This window comes from Oryctolagus cuniculus, chromosome 2 (assembly GCF_051225735.1).
Source record: "Oryctolagus cuniculus isolate XC-2025 breed Fujian yellow rabbit chromosome 2, ASM5122573v1, whole genome shotgun sequence".
Classification (NCBI taxonomy): domain Eukaryota; kingdom Metazoa; phylum Chordata; class Mammalia; order Lagomorpha; family Leporidae; genus Oryctolagus; species Oryctolagus cuniculus.
The window spans coordinates 20,634,220-20,647,070 of record NC_142868.1 but is presented as its reverse complement, the minus strand read 5'-3'; the positions used below and the strand labels follow the sequence as shown (position 1 = coordinate 20,647,070).

Below are 12,851 nucleotides of genomic sequence, written 5' to 3'. Positions count from 1 at the left end.
CTGGTCCCACAGAGGACTTGAGTCTCAGAGTCTTGGCAAATGTATATCTACCAAATCCATCTTTCATAAATCTTACGTTGAAGTCACATGGATGTGGGACAGATGAACTAATCACGAGCTGTTTGCTTACTGTGAAACTGTAATTCATTCCAAGAACAAGCTGTAATTACTTGTCCCTAAAATCCATCCCTTATTTAAATGTCATGTAGCTGATTCGCACAGTGGATTCTTTCCAAAATGCTCCACATTCCTACAGCCATCCCTTCTCCCTAACGGTTCCTCCTCCGGACAGTCTACCCTTTTGGCTCACAGAAGTTAAACTGAAGACGTTTCTGCCTTATGCCATAAAGACAAAAGTTGTACGGATCAGGCACAAGAGGGGCGGAGGGCCTGCTGGCAGGAGGCTGCACACGCCCAGAGCTTACACTGCCGCGGCTTCCCGTCAGCCCCTGCTTAGAGTCCACGATGGAGCCACGCGGGAGTGCTCAGAGAGGATTCATGACAAAGGGCCCACGCCAAGATCTTAGGTGGCTTTATTTGTGACTCTAGAATCAGGCAAAGGCAGTGAGTGTTCTGATGGGCTGCGCAGACAGAGGAAGGCTGAAAAAAAAGCAGAAGCTAAACAGAACGGGGATTGGTCATTTCAGAGTTACACTCTTTTTCGAGCAGGGACAGGAGACAGAATAACAGAAAAATAACCGACTGGTTAAAATCAGATTACTCAGAGCTGTTTTCTGTGACGACTGAAGCTGGGGAACTTCACAGTCACGCCCATCGAAACTGGTGCAGTTGGGGAGTTTTGGCTGCTACCTTTTTCTTTCCTGATTTCTTGGAAGGTTGGACAGCAAGGTAGCTTCGGCTCACCTGGAATGTCAGCATGAGTGACTCCATTTTGATTTTCTGTTTGGTCTGTCGGGGCCTAGTGCAGCAGTCTAGTCCTAACAACGCCTGCCTGCAATTTTTATTTAACAGCACCCGAAATCCAAGTGTGAACGGCCAGCCTATTAAATAACAACCCTGCGGTTACACACTCACCTGGGTGAAGTTTATACGCCTGCTTGGAGACATTTAAAACTTTAAAAGACCCATTCATTCGGCAGTGCCCTGGTATTAGAATTCATATGTAGAAACGGCCACTCTTTGAAAGCCACTTGAGGAAACTGCCGTACCTCAGGAACACGCATTAGGAAGCCGACGGTAGCTCACCGGCACCAATGCTCTGTTAGGTCCAGTTGGTCCCTATGTTTCGTGTTCCTGCTGAGCTAACCAGAGAGCTACCGTGACTGTAACTACACAGCACAAGACACACCTGGACACTGCTGACTCCATGGACTCCCGAGTGCAACACCAGGAACAGAACGAGAAGAGAATGATGCGGGTGTCAAGCAGTGTTTTGCGATTTGTAGTATAAAAGGCAGTTTGGCTTAGTATTACAGTAAACCAGTATCATTTATGTAAAAAAACATGATTTTGAGAACATTCTAGAGATCCAAAGTGAACTAGAAGGCAAGGCAAGAAAATAGCAATAATGTCTGCGTTTTGCAAATACCATATCCAGGGGCTGGCGCTGTGGCGTAGTGGTTAAAGCCGTCGTTTGCAATGCCAGCATCCCATATGGGTGCCAGTTCTAGTCCCAGCTGCTCTACTTCTGATCCATCTCTCGGCTATGGCCTGGAAAAGCAGAAGATGGCTCAAGCCCTTGGGCCCCTGCTCCTGCATGGGAGACCCAGAAGCCCCTGCCTTCTGGCTTTGGATCAGCGCAGCTCCAGCCAACGTGGCCATCTGGGGAGTGAACCAGCAAATGGAAGATTCTCTCTCTCTCTCTGCCTCTCTAGTAAATCTTTTTTAAAAAAATACCATATCTATCAACATTTCCAGTGGTGAATGATTATGAAAATGTGATTTCCTGATAGAGGAATAAATTTTGCTATCTTTTGGCAGAAAAGATTAAACTTTGTCTTCCCCTTCAATCAGTTCTTTCCTTAAATATTAGGTCTGCACACAGTGCCCGTATCACTGAGCAGGAGAATATGAGAAAGTACATACTGTTTATTTCTTTGTTACACAAAGAAAATTCACTGTGGTCCAAGCCCTGCTCCTCCGCCCACACCAGCGGCGGGGCCGCTACGCGTCCAGCTCGGGGTCCAGCTCTTCCACTTTGATGACGACGTCGGGAGCCAGCGCGGCGGCGCCAGCCTGCTGGCTCTCGGCCTCGGCCTCAGACAGCACCTCCTCCTTTATCCTCACAGGCTTGCTGCCCGCCTCCTCCTCGTCGTCCGAAGACTCATCCAGCTCCCACTCGTCATCGATGTCCATTTCAAACACTCTCACGTGGCGCAGGTTCGAGCTTAACTGAAAGGAAAGGGCCGGAGGAAGAATTTCTAATGAACGGCTCAGAAATGCCTCCCACGTAAGGAAGCAGAGATCTGGAGCTGGAGGGGCGGGATTTGGTGCAGCAGTTCAGATGCTGTTTGTGGGGACCGGAGTGGTGCAGCAGGTAAAGCCGCTACCCGCAACGCTGCATCCCATGTGACACGGGGGCTGGATCAAGTCCCGGCTGCTCACTCCCGATCCAGCTGCCTGCTAACGCACCTAAGAAAACAACAGAAAATGGCCCAGGTGCTTGGGCCCCTGCACCCATGTGGGAGACCAGGATGGAGTTCCAGGCTCCTGGCTTCGGCCTAGCCCAGCCCCAGCCGTTCTGGCCACTTGGGAAGTGAACCAGCAGATGGAAGATCTCTATTTCTCTCTCTGTGTTGCTCTGCCTTTCAAATAAATAAATAGACAAATGTTAAAAAAAAAAAAAAAAGGTGCTATTTGGGACACACGTATCCCATAGCAGGGTGCCTGGGTTCAAGTCTCAGTTCTGATGCAGACTCTGCTAATATGAACGCTGGAGCCAGGAACGCCACCTGGGTCTCCCGTGTGGGTGCAGGGGCACAAGTCCCTCCACTGCCTTCCCAGGCACGGCAGCAGAAAGCGGAACAGCAGGCAGAGGTGCCTGGACTGGACCGGGCACTCCAAAAGGGATGCCAGCATTGTGAGGTGGCTTAGCCTGCGGCAGCCCAGTACCTATCCTGCATTCTTTTTTTTTTTTTTTTTTTAAAGATTGTATTTGTTTATTTGAGAGGTAGAGTTACAACAGTGAGAGGGAGAGACAGAGAGAGAGGTCATCCTTCCATTGGTTCACTCCCCAGATGGCCGCAACGGCCAGAGGCAAGCTGAGCCGCAGCCAGGAGCCAGGAGCTTCTTCCAGGTCTCCTATGCAGGTGCAGGGGCCCAAGCACTTGGATCATCTTCTACTGCCTTCCCAGGCCACAGCAGAGAGCTGGATCGGAAGAGGAGCAGCTGGGACTAGAACCAGCGCCCATCTGGGATGCTGGCACTGCAGGCGGAGGGGTAACCTAGTGCACCACGGCGCCAGCCCCGTGTCCTTCATTCTTGTTAGTTTGTGTTTATCTACTTGAAAGGCAGAGGAACAGGGAGGGAGATGGACTTCCCATCTGCTGACTCACTTCCCAGACACATGGGCTGGGCCAGGACAAAGCCCAGGACACAGCTCAGTCCAGCTCGCCCACATGTGTGGCGGCGACCCAACCCCTGAGCCAGCACCTGCTGCCTCCCAGGAGGCACCAGCTGGATTGGAAGCACGGGTGGGGGGCTGGCCCTTTGACACGGGATGCAGGCATCCGAGTACCAGCTCAAACCACTGCACCACAGAGCCCGACCATCGGCCTTATTCTGTAGAGAGGAATCGCCACATCCAACAGCGGAAATTTCACGAGCTTATTAAAAATCCAGAAGCATTAACTACTTTCTCCACGCACGCTCCGTGAGCTTTCTCAGAATAGGAGAACTCAACAGCTAAGGTCGCTACACGGCCCACATCAGTAAAGCTGAGTCATGGTCTCCCCCGAAGGGGCTCCGTGCCGCGTCAGAGCGATGGCCCTCCTGCCGCTGCTCTTGGTGAAGACGTGCGGACACTCACCACGCAGGACACTTTCCGGAAACCATTCCCAGCGACGTACTGTGCTTTCATGCTTTCCAGTAACCGCCAGTGCTTCTCGAAATGCACAGTGCGCGTGGGGATGACGCCGCACTGCTCGTCCAGCCTGCGGGGAAACACCGAGCCCGGTCACCATCAGGGTCAAGTCCCGGTCCAGCTTCTCCCATCACCCCACTCCCAACACGATCCTAGCAGTCACTGTACAGGAAAGTGTGATGGGACATTCTATAAAAACCCTGCAATTCCAAAGTTGGACAAATCATCTCAGTAAGGTTTTAGATTCCCTGTCAAGGAAAAGCCAAGTAGGTACATTTTTACATCAGTTAAGGGAACTGGGAACCAAAAAACCTGACAACCAAAGTCATCACTTAGAATTGGTTACGTGCTCTCCACATGGGAGCTGAGGTCCTAATTTCAGAAAGACACTACTAAAGGCAAATCTAAAATAATTAACTCTGCTATAAACTAGGGTCAGTACTATTCTCAAAAAGACAACTGAAGGCCACCATCTGCAGCGCTGGTATGCCATACGGGTGCCGGTCTGAACCTCGGCTGCTCCACTTCTGATCCAGCTCCCAGCTACCGCACCTGGGAAAGCAGCAGAGGATGGCCCAAGTGCTTGGACCCCTGCACCCATGTGGGAGACCTGGGAGAAGCTCCTGGCTTTGTATCAGCCCAGCTCCGGCTGTTGAGGACATCTAGGGAGTGAATCAATGGATGGAAGACCTCTCTGTCTCTGCCTCTTTCTAACTCTGCCTTTCAAATAATTAAATCTTTTTTTAAAAATTCCATTGCTCATTCCAAATAATTCCACACCCTGTTCTAGCAAATACTTCTTTTTAAAAGATTTATCTATTTGAAAGAGTGTTTGTGTGTGTGTGTGTGAGAGAGAGAGAGAGAGAGAGAGAGAGAGTGAAAGAGAGAGAGAGAGATCTCTTCTGTTCTGTGACTCACTCCCCAAATGGCTGGAAAGCCAGGGCTGGGCCAGGCTGAAGCCAGGAGCTAGAACTCCATCTGGATCTCTCACATGGGTGAAAGGGGCCTCAGCATCATCCACTGCCGTCCCAGGTATGTTAGGAGGAAGCTGGATGGAAAACAGAGCCGCCAGGATTTGAACCGGCAACTTTGATGTGGGATGTCCTTGTCCCAAGTGCAGCCTTAACTCAGCACGCCACAATGCAGGCACCCTAGCAAATACTTCTTCTTCTTCTTCTTCTTTTTTATAAAAGATTTATTTTATTTATTTGAAAGATAGAATTACAGAGAGAGGTAGAGACAGAGAAAGAGGTCTTCCATCCACTGGTCCACTCTCCAAATGGCCGCAACAGCTGGAGCTAAGCTGATCCAAAGCCAGGAGCCAGGAGCTTCTTCCAGGTCTTCCACATGGGTGGGTGCAGGGGCCCAAGGACTTGGGTCATCTTCTACTGCTTTCCCAGGCCATAGCAGAGAGCTGGATCAGAAGTGGAGCAGCCGGGGCTTGAACCGGCACCCATATAGGATGCCAGCACTGCAGGCGGTGGCAGCTTTACCTGCCACACCACAGCGCCAGCCCCAACACTTACTGATTTACTGGTAGAACTGAGGGACAAAAGCACTCTATGGCCAGCAGTAGGGCAAGCATTTGGTCCAATGGTTAAGAGACCAGTATCTCACACTGGAGAACCTGGGGCTGCTATCTGGTTCCACTCCTGACTCTGGCTTGTTGCTAATGCAGACTGTGGAAAGCAGCCGCAGTCATGGCTCAAGTGAATGGGCTCCTGCCACCCACACAGAAGACCTAGATTGAGTTCCTGGCTCCTGGCTTGGCCCCTGCCAGGCCTAGCCCAGTGCTGTTGCAGGCATCTGGGCAGTGAACCAGCACATGGGAATTGTCTCCGTCTGTTCGTCTAATACACAAAACTTTTTTTTTTTTCAAATAATAGACATATTTCAGCTCCACGGGTCCTGCAGTTATCCCTAATAACTAGGAAACAAACATTTTGGAATCTCTGATGCATGGTAGAAAACATTTAACTGTAGCAGAAAGAAAATTACCTTACAGAGTAACTCCCAGTGAACTGGTATTCGGCAGAATCTTCGCTGTTGTATACTAAAGACAATGGCAGCTGGACCAAGAGTCTGTCTCTTCCCTCCCGTCCTACTGTGTCTTTAAGAACCACCGTAACAGTTTCATCATCATAAAACTGCGCATCTAAACAGCTGTAGGTGCTGGAATTGAAACAAATGTTGTGATGTCAACGATAATCAGGACTACTGAGAAAACGTATAAAGTAACATTATACTGACAATCAACAGAAAAAAATAACTTAAAAAAATTAAGTACCATTCCATACAATTAACACTTAAACTACAGCATTAGCTCATACGACAAGCACAATAACTAGGGTCTTAATCAGGTAATCATGAAATCAGAAAAAAATCTGTGAAGTATGTTCACAGTTTTAGAAAACTCTTGACAACAATAATGTTTAGATTCTAGGCTTGGGGAAGTTTCATCAACAACATCATTTATATGTACCTTGAGTAAGCCAAGTTAACTAAACTGAAAAGTAGAAACAAAATTTTACATATGAACAAAAAGATACAACAACTTCAAAGACTCTGTCATTAAAAGAAAAAGATTTTACACAAGGAGTGAGATCAATCTAGGACTGGCGTCAGCAGCCTGCTGTCCTCTGGGTCAGTGAGACACAGCCTCTCACGGGTGCTGGTGGTGACAAGAACCTCACGGCAGGCCCCTGCCCTGCACCCACACTGTTTTAGCAGACGGGGAGCTCGGAGTGAAGTGTCATTTATGAGACCATGCTACACCTGCTCCTGCAGGGCAACGCAGCTCTACCCAACTCAGTCAAGTCACTCTTCAGAACGCATGTGAAGAATCCTGCCTCCTGGGTCAGAAGTGACCGTCTGTCTCCCTGTCGCCACTACTGAGGATGGCCACGTTGCTGCACATCCACCACACGTCCCTACACATGTCATCCAGGCAAGATCCAAGACTCACCTTCTCCTGATTTTTTCAGTTGTGGCATACGTGAAGCTCCCAAACTTAACAGCAATCAGTCCATTACTTACAGATCTTGAAGAAAGAACAGGGGAAAGACACGCTATGGATCAACCTGGAAGGCCAAGACTCTAAATGCTTCAAAGAATACGATTGCCAGTGTTGGTGCATTTACCTCAACATCAGATCCTAGGACAGACTACCATCCCTCTCTCCAGAATACTGATAATTACTGTGGACCTTAGGTAGTTCATCCTCTTCGGTAGATAAACTAACTTGGTTTAAAATCTTATAGTGGGGGGGAGTGGGAGCAAAGGGGAGGGCCAGCACTGTGGCCAAGTGGGCTAAGCCTCCACCTGCAGCACCGGCATCCCATAAGGGCACTGGTTGGTGTCCTGGCTGCTCCTCTTCACATCCCGCTCTCTGCCTATGGCCTGGGGGAAGCAATGGGAGATGGCCCAGTGCTTGGGTGCCTGCACCCACGTGGGAGACCCAGAAGAAGCTTCTGGCTCCTGGCTTTGGATCAGCCTTGCTCCAGCCATTGTGGCCATTTGAGGAGTAAACCAGCAGATGGAAGACTCTTCTCTGTCTCCCTCTCTCTGTAATTCTGCCTCTCAAATAAATAAATAAAATCTTTTTTTAAAAAATCTTTTTTTAAAAAGATTTATTTTATTTATTTGAGAGGCAGAGTTACAGAGAGAGAGGTAGAGACAGAGAGAAAGTTCTTCCATCCACTGGTTCACTTCCCAGAAGACCACAATGGCCGCAGCTGCGCCGATCCAAAGTCAGGAGCCAGGATCTTCTTCCAGGTCTCCCACATGGGTGCAGGGGCCCAAGCACTTGGGCCATCTTCTACAGCTATCCCACACCATAGCAGAGAGCTGGACCAGAAGAGGAGCAGCAGGGACTAGAACCAGCACCCATATGGGATGCCTGTGCTTCAGGCCAGGGCTTTAACCCGCTGCACCACAGCGCTGGTCCCCAAGAAATAAAATCTTAAAAACAAATCTTGCAGTTGAGGCTGAAACTGTGGCTCAGCATGTTAGGCACTGCTTCTGATCCAGGTCCCTGCTAACGCGCCTGGGAGAGCAGCAGCTGATGACCCAAGTACTTGGGCCCCTGACGATCACGTAGGAGACCAGGATGGAGTTCCTGGCTCCTGGCTTCAGTCTGGTCCAGACTGGGCTGTTGTGGCCCTTCGAGGAGTGAACCAGTGGATAGAAGAGCCCTCTTTCCCCACCCTCTCTTCCTTCCTTCTTCTCAACTTCTGTCAGGTCACCTTTCAAACAAAAAAAGAAAAATCTCAGGGGCTGGTGGTGTGGCGGAGCGGGTAACGCTGCAGCCTGCAACTCTGGCATCCCACACAGGTGCCAACTTGGGTTCCAGCTGCTCCATTTCCAATCCAGCTCCCTGCTAATGGCCTGGGAAAAGCAGCGCAAGATAGCCCAAGTGCTTGGGCCTCTGCCGCCCACGTGGGAGACCTGGATGAAACTCCTGGCTCTTGGCTTTGGTCTGGCTCAGCCCCGGCTGTTGCAGCCATCTGGAGAGTGAACCAATGGATGGAAGATCTCTCTCTCTCTCTCTGGTCTCTTCCTCTCTCTCCATAACTGTTTCAAATAAATAAAGAAATACATCTTTAAAAAGAAAAGAGAAGTCTTAACAGTCAACAAAGCAGCAAGAGACCTTCATTAGACACTTAGAAGTACCAAATTCTTTCTCTTGGCTCTGTCTTGGCCTCCAAATTTTTAAATTTAAATATACATTCAAAGTTAAAAGCACTTAAGATACTAATGCTGAATATGATTTTCTTTTAGAACTTACACTTCGGATTCTCAAAACAAGGATCTGTGGCCAAGGCCCTTGTTTTACGAGAGGTGTATTTAACCCAAGGTATACCTGCCTGTGAGGAACCCCACTAAGAAGCTAAAACAAGTCCACGGGGGCTGGTGCTGCGGCACAGCAGCTGAAGCTGTCACCCGCGGGGCTGGCACTCCACTGAGCGCCAGCCCATACCCCAGCTGTTCCACTTCAGATCCAGCTTCTGCTAACCCGCCTGAGAAAGCAGCAGCAGATAGAGATCAACTGTGGGGACCCCTGCCTCCCATGTGGGAGACACAGACGGGTCCTAGCGTCAACGTGGCCCGGCCCTGGCCATTGTGGCCACCTGGAGAGGGAACCAGCAGATGGAAAACTTCTATCTGACTCTCCCTTTCTCTCTGCAACTCTGCCTTTCAAGTAAATCAATCAATCTTAAAAAAAGTTCATGAGATATGATAAAATGTTGGGTTTTCTGCTGTCGTATTTTTTTCCTAAGAAAACAAAATATTCTATATACAATAGCTGCACACCAACACAAAATTTAAGAAATCTACACTAGAAAGGAATCATGCAGCTACCTAACTAAGTGCTATCATGTTGATATGAAATCAAAGACTGAGTGGGGCGGGCATTGTGGCATTAGTAGGCTGAGCCTCCGCCCGCAGCACCGGCATCCCATAAGGGCACGGTTCAAGTCCCAGCTGCTCCTCTTCTCATCCAGCTCTCTGCTTATAGCCTGGGAAAGCAGTGGAAGATGGCCCAAGGGCTTGGGCCCCTGCATCCGCGTGGGAAGAGCTCCTGGCTCCTGGTTTCATATTGGCTCAGCTGTAGCTGTTACAACCATTTGGGGAGTGAACCAGTGGATGGAAGACCTCTCTCTCTCTCTCTCTCTGTAACTCTACCTTTTAAATAAATAAGTAATCTTAAAAAAAAAAAAAAAAAAAAAAAAAAAAGACCGAGAACAGTAAATGATACATTAAACAGCAACTATAACGTCACAAGGTGGCTTAATTAAAATCTGAAGTGTTGAGAAGGAAGCACTAATAAGCTTTATTAGCAAAAAGTAATACAATCTTATCTCTGATTCAAACATCAGATTGATACTTACTGGGAAATATCAGTATGTCTCCTTAAGATGCACATTTTATAAAGTGAATCTTCTAAAATAGTAAAAAGAAGATAATGCAGATTTGAAGTTTTATTATTCCACCTGAGGGTGAACAAATTTAACGTTACAACACGGTATTTAGCTCTTGCTGCTTGGAACAAAATTGTGCTGTTCACAAAAGATAGGCAAGGAATGCACTTACAGAAAAGGGAATTTGAACAATCTACGAGCACAATCCTCACTAAAAGAAGAAGGAAAAAAAGTGAGAAAAATTTAAACTGGCTGCTGAATTCTACCACCCAGCGGTAAAGAGAATTACCTCCTAGCATCTCTGTATAATGGGATGCAGATGGCTTGATTCATTGATTTTCCAATTACGTCCTGTATGAGATAGATTGGAGCGTAGTTAGAGCGCTTCTGTGCAGACCCGCAGGAAGCGACTGGCCGTCACAGCGCACGCACAGCAGAACCCACTCTTCATCACCGCACTCCGTGCTCCGAACACTGAGTGACAGCTCTAACGAGAAGATTCTCAGTCGACAAGGCCCTTGGAGCTAAGCACACGGGACGTTAGGGGCCATCTCCTCCAACCCCACAACACCACTCATCTGCACCCTTCCATTCCCTCGGGAGGAAAAAGGAGACTCAGCTCTGAAACTGAGACCAGACCCCTTATAAGGAATTTGTTCTGGAAGCAAAGAAAATGCTAACATGCCAACACCTCCTGCAATCTTGCAGTCTTTTTAAAATTCATGTAAGAAACTAACAAGATGCCTTATCAGATTGAGACATACGAAACTGCCATTTTTGTCCAAGGGTTGAGTATCAGGACTTCCATCTCGTTCATCCTAATGACTGTGATCACTCAGAGATATTTTTGCTCCTACACAGAGACATGCATTTCTTTCAAACTTACAGCTGGCTTTTGCAAACACTGGTCAATGATGTTCTCCATGCGCCTTTTCACAAAATGCAATGATTTTCGAGGGTAATAAGGAAACAGCAAAGGACTTTCTGGTTTCAAACAAAAACAGAAAGAAAAAAAAAAGAACTGTAGCGAACTGCTGATGAGGGGAGGACAACACGCTGCCTGCTGGAGCCAGCCTGCAGGTTACCCAGGGTGGACTCCTCACTGGCCGCTTCATTCTACTTTCACATACCTCCTCCAAAACCATGGCCACCCCCGACTGACAGCCCACTAGCAATCCCCACACTAGGCGCAAGCTTGGTCCAACCAAAATCCAACAACACTACTTGTACTGGCTCTTAAGAAAGGGCTGTTGGGGCTGGCGCTGTGGTATAGCAGGTAAAGCCACTGCCTGCAGTGCCAGCATCCCATACGGGCATGGGCACCGGTTCAAGTCCTGGCTGCTCTGTTTCTGATCCAGCTTTCTGCTGTGGCCTGGGAAAACAGTGGAAAATGGCCGAGATCCTGGGGCCCCTGCACCCGTGTGGGAGACCTGGAGGATGCTCCTGGCTTCGGATCACTGCAGCTCCGGCCATTGCAGCCAACTGGGGAATGAACCAGAGGATGGAAGACCTCTCTCTCTCTCTCTCTCTGCCTCTCCTTCTCTCTCTGTGTAACTCTGACTTTCAAATAAATAAATGAAAAGAAAGAAAGGAAGGAAGGAAGGAAGGAAGGAAGGAAGGAAGGAGGGAGGGAGGGAGGGAGGGAGGGAGGGAGGGAGGGAGGGAGGGAGGGAGGGAGGACGGACGGACTGTTGGGAACTCTAAGCTATATAAAGTTCAACAAAGTTCAAAATTCTCATGCTGACACATGGGATGACCATGGCAGTCCAGTGTTGTTTCAGAACAGTATGATTCTAGAAAACAAGAGACAAGAAACGACTCTGTGTGAATCTTGTCACTGTTTAAAAGACGACTTTATCAGGGGCATGCATTCATTCGGTGTGGTGGTTAAGCTGCAGCTAGGGATGCGGTCCCACATTGCTGTGCCTGAGTTCAAGTCCTGGTCCAATTCCAGCTTCCTGCTAATGCTGACCCTGGGAGACAGTGGGGCTGACTCAGTACTTGGGTTCCTGCCACCCATAAGGAAGACATGGTTTTTTGAGTTTTGGGTTCCAGCTTTGCCCTGCCCAGTCTCAGCCACTGTGGGAATATGAGTGAATGCACAGAGCTCTCTCTTTCTGCCTTTCTTTGAAAACACAAAGCAAAACAAGATAGACTGACAGAGAAGCAGCGGAGCAGCCAGAACTGTACTGGCACGCAGATATGGGCTACAGGCATCGCAAGTGGTGGCGTAACCCCCTGCACCATGACGCTGGTCCCTCTCTCTGACTTTCAAATAAATAATTTTTTTTAAAATGCTACTTTGTCAGTAGAAAGCAAGATATACTTTAGCATTTACTGACTCCCCGCTCTGCTAGGTTCTTTGTATGTGTTATTTCTATTGCTAAGGACAGCTGTGTGAACCAAACATCATACTGTCTAATTTATGGATTAAAAAAAAAATGGCTTAGTAGATTTATACAGGCGGCCAGCATGCAGATGCCCCAGCATCTAATCTATGACTCAAACCCGAGCCTGACTGCAGCTGACCCTGTCCCACAGTGCTCCCCAGGCCGACGCTGCACACGGCAGCCCAGGTCCCAGCTGTGCTGGACACAGTGACTTCAACTGTGCTAACACTTTAAGCTCCCAAGAGGTGACAGATGCTGTGGTATCACAGACATTTGATCCTTGTCCCCAGTTCCTGAAACAGAACTCCTACAGGCCCTGGAACTCCCTGAGTGCTAGTGTGATAGGAGTGCTTTTGTTTTAAGGAAGCCACACTTGGCAGGCCCCCACACAGCCTCAGGAAGGGGGCTGGTCCCGGAGAGCCGAGCCCTGCTTAGAGGCTTGGGACCTGCAGCTCACTTCCCACCGGCCAACGATTTAATCACCCACCCCAGAGTCAA

At 48.7% G+C, this 12,851-nt stretch overlaps 1 protein-coding gene across 2 annotated transcripts in view; it reads right to left on the bottom strand.

Annotated features, from left to right (window-relative positions):
* Positions 1–2,029: 2,029 nt before the first annotated feature.
* ANAPC4 (anaphase promoting complex subunit 4) overlaps positions 2,030–12,851 on the bottom strand; it is a 45,632-nt gene continuing 34,810 nt past the window's right edge. The window contains exons 21-28 of one of the 2 annotated variants that reach the window (XR_016229832.1): positions 10,850–10,947; positions 10,253–10,487; positions 10,136–10,174; positions 9,934–10,035; positions 7,008–7,082; positions 6,041–6,214; positions 3,989–4,112; positions 2,030–2,352 (exon numbers count right to left, since the gene is read on the bottom strand). Coding sequence is in view for 1 of the 2 variants with exons in the window: in XM_008274744.5 (XP_008272966.1) it covers positions 2,125–2,352; positions 3,989–4,112; positions 6,041–6,214; positions 7,008–7,082; positions 9,934–10,035; positions 10,136–10,174; positions 10,253–10,314; positions 10,850–10,947 (902 nt within the window). In the remaining variant the exon portion in view is untranslated. The remainder of the gene's footprint in view (positions 2,353–3,988; positions 4,113–6,040; positions 6,215–7,007; positions 7,083–9,933; positions 10,036–10,135; positions 10,175–10,252; positions 10,488–10,849; positions 10,948–12,851) is intronic. The other variant, XM_008274744.5, reaches the window with a different exon arrangement.